At 32.0% G+C, this 12,691-nt stretch overlaps 1 protein-coding gene across 1 annotated transcript in view; it reads right to left on the minus strand.

The window, feature by feature from the left end:
- The window catches only part of LOC144839326 (uncharacterized), a 63,483-nt gene that overhangs the window by 42,825 nt on the left and 7,967 nt on the right, over positions 1-12,691 (minus strand). Inside the window, exons 15-38 of the mRNA XM_078694641.1 lie at positions 12,203-12,460; positions 11,706-11,948; positions 11,016-11,255; positions 10,230-10,472; positions 9,541-9,786; positions 9,031-9,273; positions 8,641-8,883; positions 8,296-8,547; positions 7,666-7,923; positions 7,229-7,471; positions 6,832-7,074; positions 6,487-6,738; positions 5,857-6,114; positions 5,420-5,662; positions 5,023-5,265; positions 4,684-4,935; positions 4,039-4,296; positions 3,518-3,760; positions 2,860-3,099; positions 2,041-2,283; positions 1,311-1,556; positions 730-972; positions 353-595; positions 4-255 (exon numbers count right to left, since the gene is read on the minus strand). Of these exons, the coding sequence (XP_078550767.1) occupies positions 4-255; positions 353-595; positions 730-972; positions 1,311-1,556; positions 2,041-2,283; positions 2,860-3,099; positions 3,518-3,760; positions 4,039-4,296; positions 4,684-4,935; positions 5,023-5,265; positions 5,420-5,662; positions 5,857-6,114; positions 6,487-6,738; positions 6,832-7,074; positions 7,229-7,471; positions 7,666-7,923; positions 8,296-8,547; positions 8,641-8,883; positions 9,031-9,273; positions 9,541-9,786; positions 10,230-10,472; positions 11,016-11,255; positions 11,706-11,948; positions 12,203-12,460 (5,928 nt within the window). The remainder of the gene's footprint in view (positions 1-3; positions 256-352; positions 596-729; positions 973-1,310; positions 1,557-2,040; positions 2,284-2,859; positions 3,100-3,517; positions 3,761-4,038; positions 4,297-4,683; positions 4,936-5,022; positions 5,266-5,419; positions 5,663-5,856; positions 6,115-6,486; positions 6,739-6,831; positions 7,075-7,228; positions 7,472-7,665; positions 7,924-8,295; positions 8,548-8,640; positions 8,884-9,030; positions 9,274-9,540; positions 9,787-10,229; positions 10,473-11,015; positions 11,256-11,705; positions 11,949-12,202; positions 12,461-12,691) is intronic.

Here is a 12,691-nt window from a genome sequence, read left to right on the forward strand (position 1 = left end):
CACCATCAACAGTTACAGAGAAAAAGCAAGATACGTCATTTCCCGATGGATCCTGTGCCATGCAGCTTACATTTTGTTGGATAATTGGCCAAACAGCCTTAAACTGGTCACCTGATTCACTCGTACAATCATATGTAACGTTACCTGAATTATCAGTAACTGATACATTCCAATAAACAGTTGAGTATGATTGGGAGTCATCTGTATATGCCATAATGTTGCCATTGGGGCAATCAAATACTGGATCTTCATTATCTTTAATAGATTAAAGAAATACCAAATAAGAAAGTTTAAAATGTTTTTATTTATATAGATTTTAGTTGTAATATTTATACCCATTAATCGTACTCACCAATTACAGTTACATTAAACATGCACGTTTTCACATTATTTGATGCATCTGTTGAAGTGTACATTACTAGAGTTATTCCAATATCAAACAGTGTATTTGGTTCATAGTTAGAGGTTAGTGTAGCTTCTAAACCACTGTTGTCTGTTGTTTCTGGTATTGGCCAAGATGCATTAGCTGTTGCTGAATTTAAATCGGTGTACACAGTCACATTGGACACACAGTTCAAAGTAGGAGACTCGGCATCTGTTTAATAAATTGGAAAAGTACATTATCTAAAGTACATTTTGTAATACAGTTTATCTTTTAGTAAGTAAAAAAAGTTCTTAAAAGAAACGTTTTATAGTAATTGTTTAATAAAAATTAAACGTTATTCTTACCAATTACAGTAACATTGAATGTACAGATGTCTTTGTTTCCATACGGATCAGTTGCTGTGTAAGTAACTTGAGTTGTTGTTGCTGCAAAGCCATCACCTGGCTTATGAGTAGAAACTAAGGTAACATTGCCTGAATTATCTGAGGCATTTGGACTCATCCAAGTAGCATTAGCATATGAAAGCATACTTTTAGTATTCAAAATAATGTCCATTGGACAGCCAGTTAGTACAGGATCTTCTTCATCTGAAAGATAGGAAATGACATGTGAGAAGGTTAAGTTGGTCATAATATTATGTTCTTAGGAAGATGGTACTTTACTCTCAGTCAGGTTACGCTGATGGTCCTGTCTCCATAAACCCACACACATCTGGTATTTACTGTGATGGTGTTAATTGCAAACATTTGAGGGTCCCAAATGATCAGCAAATGCTGGATGGATCACCCTCATTAAATATGGTTTTTAAAAAAAAATAAATAAAAAAAAAAAAAAATAAGTACGGTTCAATTTATTCAAAGTAAATTATTTAAACTACAGTGCTTCACCTCTTATTTACGCAACATGTACACAGAAGCAGTATTACCTTTGACAGTTATCACAAAAGTGCAGATACCAATGTTACCATCTTCATCTTCAGCTGTTATGTTAACAGAATGAGTTCCAACAAAAAAACTATCACCAGGATAATTCACTTGAGTAACTGTTAACATGCCAGAATTGTCCATAGGTTGGGGTTCATCCCATGACACGTTGGCATATGCAAAGCCTTCATCAGTGACTACTTCTATTGGAGAATTTGGACAGTTGGTAAACACAGGATCTTCCGTATCTATAGATTTAAAAGAAATCATTACGTGAAAATTATTTAGTCCTCAATGATGGTGATGATGATAGTGCAGATAAAAACCATTACAATGATGGTGATGGTGATAGTGCAGAAAAAAAACCATTACAATGTTTAGAGGTTATCAAAAGCCGTCTAGGTAAACACAACTTAAGCTAGATTGATCTCACTTTAAAAAAGCTTGATAAATAATAAAATAGGGCTGTGTGATCCAACCTACACATATACGGTATCATGATATATAAACAATAGCAGATAGGGGAGTTACAATGAAAATCAAATTGCCTGTAAAATGTTATACCTTGCAATTCATACAATAATGAACATAAATATATCAATGAAAAAAACAAACCCATACACCTCATGTATACATATATACATTCAAAGTATTATATTTCAGAAATCAAGGTTTAGTTGGACATGTCTGCACGTTTTTGTAATACAGTTGTACATTTTATAAACCAAATACCTTGAACTGTTACTTTAAATACACAAGTTGTGTTTAGTCCGGCAGTATCAAATGTTGTGTATGTCACTGTAACTGTGCCAATTTCAAATGTATCACCAGGTCTGTGAGTAGATGTTACATTGTATACTCCGGCATTATCAGTAGCTGCTGGTTCTATCCATGTTACAGATCTATTGGCCATTCCAACAGGAACCATGACAATTATATTAGAAGGACATCCAATGTATTCAGGAGGCTCAGTATCTGAAAAAGTGTGCTGGATATTAATTTTCGACAAATATAAACAAATATTATTAAGAGATAAGATTAAAGTTTTTAAGCGTTGCATTAGAACATTACGATTATTTTAAAAAAGCTTTTGATTTAAAGAAGTTGTGAAAATATCTAGCCCATGAACAAAACAGAATCATGAGAGATGTTCTGTCTATTTAGTCTATTGACAAAATAGAGCAATGACAAGTCTTGTGTAGCCTATGTCTGACCCAGAGTCAGAAAAACCTGCATAATATGTCGGGTTTCATTTAACCATAATGTTTGAGAAACGTTGATTTCACTGGTGACTTTATGGAGATCATATGTTCAAAATGTGTTATTTTTACCTGGTCACGTCCAATAACATTACAGCATGTTGGGTTTACAGGTATCTGACTGTTTGAACATGTTGTAAAAATGTAGTAGTGTTACATCCAATTATTGAAACAATTGGTATATCTCAATGATTTTACTTTTTTTAGCTAGTTGTGGTTATGTACGACCACCTGAACATTTGTAGACATTACAATTTTAAATAATTTGATAACCTGACCAAATCATTCTTACCTGTTACTGTGACATTAAATGTACACTCTGCTTCATTGCCCTCAAAGTCTGTTGCAACATATTTTACCTCTGTAACGGTGATATTAAATGTATCAAATGGGACATAGTGGCTATCAAGTTCAATAACACCAACGTTATCATATACTGAAATATTCCAATTTACTACTGCATACGGCAGTCTGGGATCTGTGTTTACCTCTAAATTACTGGGACATGGATCAAATATCGGTATCTCAGCATCTGAGGGAGAAACAGACATCAATAGTCAGCTTTTATTTAAGAAATAAGGAAATAATGAGGGTTCATCAGATTTTTGAAAAATACCAAATAGAAATTCTATTACGTTCTTATTCTTTTTGGTAGATTTGTAAACTAATAAATGAAATGTGTTTTATGACAACATGGTCTATAGTTAGTTATTTATTCCTAAACCTTCAAAATTCTTATCACTAACATAAGGACATTTCTTTACTACATCTTTAAAAGAATTGATTTTTCTGCGCAGCCAAAGCCATTTTAAAACCAATACAAATTAATTAGTTTATTTTGAGCAAAAAAAATTATAATTAACGTTTCAGAATTATACATATTTATTAATCATGTGACTAACTTTGTAGTTATACATAAGACAAACTATCTAAACGGTAATTAATCTTACCAAAGATTGTAACAATAAATGTACAATTAACAGAGTTTCCATATGGATCCTCAGCAAAATAATAAACTGTTGTGTTGCCTGGGTAGAAGCGATCACCAGAAAAGTAATTTGACCTGTTCACATGAATGATGCCAGAGTTGTCTGTAATGTCTGGTTCAACCCAATTGGCAATACCGTATGCTTCACCAATTAAAGTCAAGTTTACAATGCCATCTGGACAATTCAGCATTGGCTTCTCAGTATCTACATGATGATGTAATAAACATTAGGTTAGTAAGTTAATTTTGCATTTCTATACTCAACAAACGTAAGAAAATGTGTGGATAACAATGTACTATATTGAAATCAAACGACAACATTGCATGTTCTAAAACGATTTTTTGCTAACTTTCGGTATTTATAGGTTTAGAAGTAGTCTTTGTTGGATTCAAATTTCGTACTGCGGGCGATTATGCAATAGAGCTTGGTGTGTAAAACATTATTTAAAATAATAATTAAAAGCAATACTAGTGTATATTCACCTCGTATAAAGACAACAAATGTGCAGTTATCACTGTTTCCAAATACATCAGTTACTGTATATTCAAGTGTTGTTGTTCCAATAAGGAAGTTTTCACCAGATTGATTATAACTTGAACCTGATCCTGTTAGGCTGAGATCATATAGAAATTGTGTGTTGTCTGTGTATTCAACATCCCATTGAATCCAAGCTGTTGGTTGTCCATTATCTGTTGTCACATTGAAGTCACTTGGACATTCTATACTTGGGTTCTCATTATCTACAAAAAAACCCAATAATTCCTGTTACTATAAAATGTTGAATATACATTTATTGAATGTTAAGTATGTAGGTACTACTGAATTCGTTGGTACTCATTGTATGGTTTAATATTGACAATCTAATATTAAACCTATGAATTTTGGTCAATGTAAAATCCGACGGAATGGTATGTAAACATAATATGTTTGCATATAATCCATCTGGTTTTATAACATATTATGTTTATTACATTATTATGTTTATGCATTCAATTATTTATAATATTGATTTTTTTTGCAACATTAAAATCTGCTATTCTATATTTTATTTGTGATTTTACAAAATCATTTGTGTAAAAAAATCTAAAAAATGTAAAATAATATAAATCAATAATCACAATGCTCACCCTCAATTGTTATTAAGAAAAAGCAAGATGCGTCATTTCCCGATGGATCCTGTGCCATGCAGCTTACAGTTTGTTGTATTATTGGCCAAATAGCATCAAACTGGTCACCTGATTCACTCGTACAATCATATGTAACGTTACCTGAATTATCAGTAACTGATACATTCCAATAAACAGTTGAGTATGATTGGGACTCATCTGTATATGCCATAATGTTGCCACTAGGGCAATCAAATACAGGGTCTTCATTATCTGCAATAAAATAAATAAAATGAAAAACCTATCTGCAAATGTTAGTAAATTTTCATGTATTTTCTTTATCATATCAATTATACTTACCAATTACAGTGACATTGAACATGCAAGTTTGCACATTATTTGATGCATCTGTTGATGTGTACATTACTAGAGTTGTTCCAATATTAAACAGTGTATATGGTTCATAGTTAGAGGTTAATATAGGTTCTAAACCACTGTTGTCTTTTGTTTCTGGTATTGGCCAGGATACATTAGCTGTTGCTGAATTGAAATCGGTGTACACAGTCACATTGGACACACAGTTCAAAGTAGGAGACTCGGCATCTGTTTAATAAATTGGAAAAGTACATTATCTAAAGTACATTTTAAAATGCAGTTTATCTTTCTCTTTATGTAATACTATTTTTTAAAGAAATTTTGTAAATACATTAACATGTTTTATAGTAATTATTTAATACAAATTAAACTTTAATCTTACCAATTACAGTAACATTGAATGTACAGATGTCTTCGTTTCCATACGGATCACTTGCTGTGTAAGTCACCTGAGTTGTTGTTGCTGCAAAGCCATCACCTGGCTTATGTGTAGAGATTAAGGAAACATTGCCTGAATTATCTGTAGCATTTGGAGTCACCCAAGTAGCATTAGTGAATGGTAACATACTTGTAGTATTCAAAACAATGTTCATTGAACAGCTCGATATCACAGGGTCTTCTTCATCTGTTTAAAAAGCAAATTAATAATTCAACAATTAATAAGTAATTGCATAATGTTAAGAAATTAAAACTGCAAGTAAGAAGGTATGATGTTCGTGGGTTGTTTGCATTATTGGGCAAGATATTTATTTATAATCAATTCCATTCAAACATTAACTTTTTTACTGAAAATCATTAAAACCATCTAAAAAAACTCACCTCGTACAGTGACATAAAATGTACAGTTATCACTGTTTCCAAATGCATCAGTTACTGTATATTCAAGTATTGTTGTTCCAATAGGGAAGTGTTCACCAGATTGATTATAACTTGAACCTGATCCTTTTAGGCTGAGATCATATAAAGATTCTGTGTTGTCTGTGTATTCAACATCCCATTGAATCCAAGCTGTTGCTTGTCCATTGTCTGTTGTCACATTGAAGTCACTGGGGCATGTTATATTTGGATTTTCATTATCTATAAGAAAAAAATTACAACTCTTTAATATTTAACTGTTGAATGTTTAAACCAACCAATGTATTATCCAACTGTTTGATATTAATTTCACTGTTTGAATAATAGTAAGTTTTACATTCCTAACTGATTCTTGTTTTTAATAATCTCTTAGTTTTCTAAAAGTCAAATCTAATGGAATGGTAGTACGTCAAATACAATATAATATAGGCCTACTGCGTAACAGGACCATGTCTGTTTAGTTGCAATAATAAAATAATAAACTAATGAGAATCAGTTATTTTGTTGTAGTGTTTTTGTGTACTGTAGACATAAGATCCAAAAAAAAACATTTTGTACACAGAATTCAATATAATACAATGTTTATAAACTCACCATCAACAGTTACAGAGAAAAAGCAAGATGCGTCATTTCCCGATGGATCCTGTGCCATGCAGCTTACATTTTGTTGTATAATTGGCCAAACAGCATCAAACTGGTCACCTGATTCACTCGTACAATCATATGTAACGTTACCTGAATTATCAGTAACTGATACATTCCAATTAACAGTTGAGTATAATTGGGAGTCATCTGTATATGCTATAATGTTGCCATTGGGGCAATCAAATACTGGATCTTCATTATCTTTAATAGATTAAAGAAATACCAAATAAGCAAGTTTAAAATGTTTTTATATAGATTTTAGTTGTAATATTTATACCCATTAATCGTACTTACCAATTACAGTGACATTGAACATGCAAGTTTGCACATTATTTGATGTATCTGTTGATGTGTACATTACTAGAGTTATTCCAATATCAAACAGTGTATGTGGTTCATAGTTAGAGGTTAATGTAGCTTCTAAACCACTGTTGTCTGTTGTTTCTGGTATTAGCCAAGATACATTAGCTGTTGCTGAATTAAAATCAGTGTACACAGTCACATTGGACACGCATTTCAAAGTAGGAGACTCGGCATCTGTTTAATAAATTGGAAAAGTACATTATCTAAAGTACATTTTAAAATGCAGTTTATCTTTCTCTTTATGTAATACTATTTTTTAAAGAAATTTTGTAAATACATTAACATGTTTTATAGTAATTATTTAATACAAATTAAACTTTAATCTTACCAATTACAGTAACATTGAATGTACAGATGTCTTCGTTTCCATACGGATCACTTGCTGTGTAAGTCACCTGAGTTGTTGTTGCTGCAAAGCCATCACCTGGCTTATGTGTAGAGATTAAGGAAACATTGCCTGAATTATCTGTAGCATTTGGAGTCACCCAAGTAGCATTAGTGAATGGTAACATACTTGTAGTATTCAAAACAATGTTCATTGAACAGCTCGATATCACAGGGTCTTCTTCATCTGTTTAAAAAGCAAATTAATAATTCAACAATTAATAAGTAATTGCATAATGTTAAGAAATTAAAACTGCAAGTAAGAAGGTATGATGTTCGTGGGTTGTTTGCATTATTGGGCAAGATATTTATTTATAATCAATTCCATTCAAACATTAACTTTTTTACTGAAAATCATTAAAACCATCTAAAAAAACTCACCTCGTACAGTGACATAAAATGTACAGTTATCACTGTTTCCAAATGCATCAGTTACTGTATATTCAAGTATTGTTGTTCCAATAGGGAAGTGTTCACCAGATTGATTATAACTTGAACCTGATCCTTTTAGGCTGAGATCATATAAAGATTCTGTGTTGTCTGTGTATTCAACATCCCATTGAATCCAAGCTGTTGCTTGTCCATTGTCTGTTGTCACATTGAAGTCACTGGGGCATGTTATATTTGGATTTTCATTATCTATAAGAAAAAAATTACAACTCTTTAATATTTAACTGTTGAATGTTTAAACCAACCAATGTATTATCCAACTGTTTGATATTAATTTCACTGTTTGAATAATAGTAAGTTTTACATTCCTAACTGATTCTTGTTTTTAATAATCTCTTAGTTTTCTAAAAGTCAAATCTAATGGAATGGTAGTACGTCAAATACAATATAATATAGGCCTACTGCGTAACAGGACCATGTCTGTTTAGTTGCAATAATAAAATAATAAACTAATGAGAATCAGTTATTTTGTTGTAGTGTTTTTGTGTACTGTAGACATAAGATCCAAAAAAAAACATTTTGTACACAGAATTCAATATAATACAATGTTTATAAACTCACCATCAACAGTTACAGAGAAAAAGCAAGATGCGTCATTTCCCGATGGATCCTGTGCCATGCAGCTTACATTTTGTTGTATAATTGGCCAAACAGCATCAAACTGGTCACCTGATTCACTCGTACAATCATATGTAACGTTACCTGAATTATCAGTAACTGATACATTCCAATTAACAGTTGAGTATAATTGGGAGTCATCTGTATATGCTATAATGTTGCCATTGGGGCAATCAAATACTGGATCTTCATTATCTTTAATAGATTAAAGAAATACCAAATAAGCAAGTTTAAAATGTTTTTATATAGATTTTAGTTGTAATATTTATACCCATTAATCGTACTTACCAATTACAGTGACATTGAACATGCAAGTTTGCACATTATTTGATGTATCTGTTGATGTGTACATTACTAGAGTTATTCCAATATCAAACAGTGTATGTGGTTCATAGTTAGAGGTTAATGTAGCTTCTAAACCACTGTTGTCTGTTGTTTCTGGTATTAGCCAAGATACATTAGCTGTTGCTGAATTAAAATCAGTGTACACAGTCACATTGGACACGCATTTCAAAGTAGGAGACTCGGCATCTGTTTAATAAATTGTAGAAGTACATTATCTAAAGTACATTTTGTAATACAGTTTATCTTTCTCTTCATAAAAAGTACTCTTTAAAAAAAAATTAAATTGAAATGTTTTATAGTAATTGTTTAATAAAAATTAAACGTTATTCTTACCAATTACAGTAACATTGAATGTACAAATTGCTTCGTTTCCATAAGGATCACTTGCTGTGTAAGTGACTTCAGTGGTTGTTGCTGCAAAGCCATCACCTGGGTTATGTGTAAAAACTAAGGTAACATTGCCTGAATTATCTGAAGCATTTGGAGTCATCCAAGTAGCATTAGCATATGAAAGCATACTTGTAGTATTCAAAATAATGTCCATTGGACATCCAGTTAGTACAGGATCTTCTTCATCTGAAAGAAAGGAAATGACATGTGAGAAGGTTAAGTTTATTAATTTTGTTATAATATTATGTTCATAGGAAGATGTTACTTTACTCTCAGTCATTTGATGTGAGGTTGCGCTGATTGTCCTGTCTCCATAAACCCACACACATGTGGTATTTACCGTGATGGTGTTAATTGCAAACATTAGTACGGTTCAATTTATTCAAAGTAAATTATTTAGACTACAGTGCTTCAGCCCTTATTTACGCAACGTGTGCACAGTAGCAGTATTACCTTTGACAGTTATCACAAAAGTGCAGATACCAATGTTACCATCTTCATCTTCAGCTGTTATGTTAACAGAATGAGTTCCAACATAAAAACTATCACCAGGATAATTCACTTGAGTAACTGTTAACATGCCAGAATTGTCCATAGGTTGGGGGTCATCCCATGACACATTGGCATATGCAAAGCCTTCATCAGTTACTACTTCTATTGAAGAATTTGGACAGTTGGTAAACACTGGATCTTCCGTATCTATAGATTCAAAAGAAATCATTACGTGAAAATTATTTAGTCCTCAATGATGGTGATGATGATATTGCAGATAAAAGCCATTACAATGTTTAGAGGTTATTAAAAGCCCTTTAGGTAAACACATCTTAAGCTGGATTAATCTCACTGTAAAAAAGCTTGATAATCGGAAATAAAATATTAGGCTGTGTGATCCAACCTACACATATACGGTATCATGATATATATACAATAGCAGATGGGGGGAGTTACAATGAAATCAATTTGCCTGTAAATGTTATACCTTGCAATGCATATAATAATGAATATAAATATATCAATGAAAAAACAAACCCATATACCTCATGTATACATATATACATTCAAAACATTAAATTTCAGAAATCAAGGTTTAGTTGGACATGTCTGCATGTTTTAAACAGTTGTACATTTTATAAACCAAATACCTTGAACTGTTACTTCAAATACACAAGTTGTGTTTAGTCTGGCAGTATCAAATGTTGTGTATGTCACTGTAACTGTGCCAATTTCAAATGTATCACCAGGTCTGTGAGTAGATGTTACATTGTATACTCCGGCATTATCAGTAGCTGCTGGTTCTATCCATGTTACAGATCTATTGGCCATTCCAACAGGAACCATGACAATTATATTAGTAGGACATCCAATGTATGCAGGAGGCTCAGTATCTGAAAAAGTGTGCTGGATATTAATATTCGACAAATATAAACAAATATTATTAAGAGATAAGATTTAAGTTTGTAAGCGTTGCAGTAGACAATTACGATTATTAAAAAAAAGCTTTTCTAAAGTTCTTGGTTGAAAGAAGTTGTGAAAATATCTAGCCCATGGACAAAACAGAATCATGAGAGGTGTTCTGTCTATCTAGTCTATTGACAAAACAGAGCAAAGTCTTGTGTAGCCTATTTCTGACCCAGAGTCAGAAAAACCAACATAACATGTCGGGTTTCATTTAACCATAATGTTTGAGAAACGTTGAATTCACTGGTGTCTTTATGGAGATCATATGTCCAAAATGTGTTATTTTTAACTGGTCATGTTGAATAACATTACAGCATGTTGGGTTTACATTTGTCTGACTGTTTGGACATTGGTATATCTCAATGATTTTACTTTTTTTAGCTAGTTGTGGTTATGTACGACCACCTGAACATTTGTAAGTAGACATTACAATTTTCAATAATTTGATAATCTGACCAAATATTTGTTACCTGCTACTGTGACATTAAATGTACACTCTGCTTCATTGCCCTCAGAGTCTGTAGCAACATATTTTACCTCTGTTACTGTGATATTAAATGTATCAAATGGGACATAGTTGCTATCAAGTTCAATAACACCAACGTTATCATATACTGAAATATTCCAATTTACTACTGCATACGGCAGTCTGGGATCTGTGTTTACCTCTATATTACTGGGACATGGATCAAATATCGGTATCTCAGCATCTGAGGGAGAAACATACACCAATAGTCAGCTTTTATTCATTTTGAAGAAAAAAGGAAATAATGAGGTTTCATCAGATTTTTTAAAAATATCAAAATTAAATTCTATTACGGTCTTATTCTTTTTGGTAGATTTGTAAACTAATAAATGAAATGTGTTCTTCTTCTATGACAACGTGGTCTATAGATAGTTATTTATTCCTAAACCTCCAAAATTCATATCATTGAGCATAAGGACATTTCTTTACTAGATCTTTAAAAGAATTAATTTTCTGCGCAGCCAAATCCATTTTAAAACCAATACAAATTAATTAGTTTGATTTAAGCAAAATGGCAGAAAGACTTTTAGGAAAGATTATAATTTACGTTTCAGAATTATACATTTTTATTAAACATGTGACTAACTTTGTAGTTATACATAAGACAAACTATCGAAACGGTAATTAATCTTACCAAAGATTGTAACAATAAATGTACAATTAACAGAGTTTCCATATGGATCCTCAGCAAAATAATAAACTGTTGTGTTGCCTGGATAGAAGCGATCACCAGAAAAGTAATTTGACATGTTCACATGAAGGAAGCCAGAGTTGTCTGTAATGTCTGGTTCAACCCAATTGGCAATACCGTATGCTTCACCAATTAAAGTCACGTTTACAATGCCATCTGGACAATTCAGCATTGGCTTCTCAGTATCTACATGATGATGTAATAAATATTAGGTTAGTGAGTTAATTTTGAATTTCTATACTCAACAAACGTAAGACAATGTGTGGATAACAATTTACTATATTGAAATCAAAAGACAACATTGCATGTTCTAAAACGATTTTTTGCTAACTTTCGGTATTTATAGGTTTAGAAGTAGTCTTTGTTGGATTCAAATTTCGTACTGAGGACGATTATGCAATAGAGCTTGGTGTGTAAAACCAATACTAGTGTATATTCACCTCGTATAAAGACAATAAATGTGCAGTTATCACTGTTTCCAAATACATCAGTTACTGTATATTCAAGTGTTGTTGTTCCAATAAGGAAGTTTTCACCAGATTGATTATAACTTGAACCTGATCCTGTTAGGCTGAGATCATATAGAGATTGTGTGTTGTCTGTGTATTCAACATCCCATTGAATCCAAGCTGTTGGTTGTCCATTATCTGTTGTCACATTAAAGTCACTTGGACATTCTATACTTGGGTTCTCATTATCTACAAAAAAAACCCAATAATTCCTGTTACTATAAAATGTTGAATATACATTTATTGAATGTTAAGTATGTATGTACTACTGAATTCGTTGGTACTCATTGTATGGTTTAATATTGACAATCTAATATTAAACCTATGAATTTTGGTCAATGTAAAATCCGACGGAATGGTATGTAAACATAATATGTTTGCATATAATCCATCTGGTTTTATAACATATTATGTTTATTA

The sequence above is a fragment of the Antedon bifida genome, chromosome 4, assembly GCF_963402885.1.
Source record: "Antedon bifida chromosome 4, ecAntBifi1.1, whole genome shotgun sequence".
Classification (NCBI taxonomy): Eukaryota; Metazoa; Echinodermata; class Crinoidea; order Comatulida; family Antedonidae; genus Antedon; species Antedon bifida.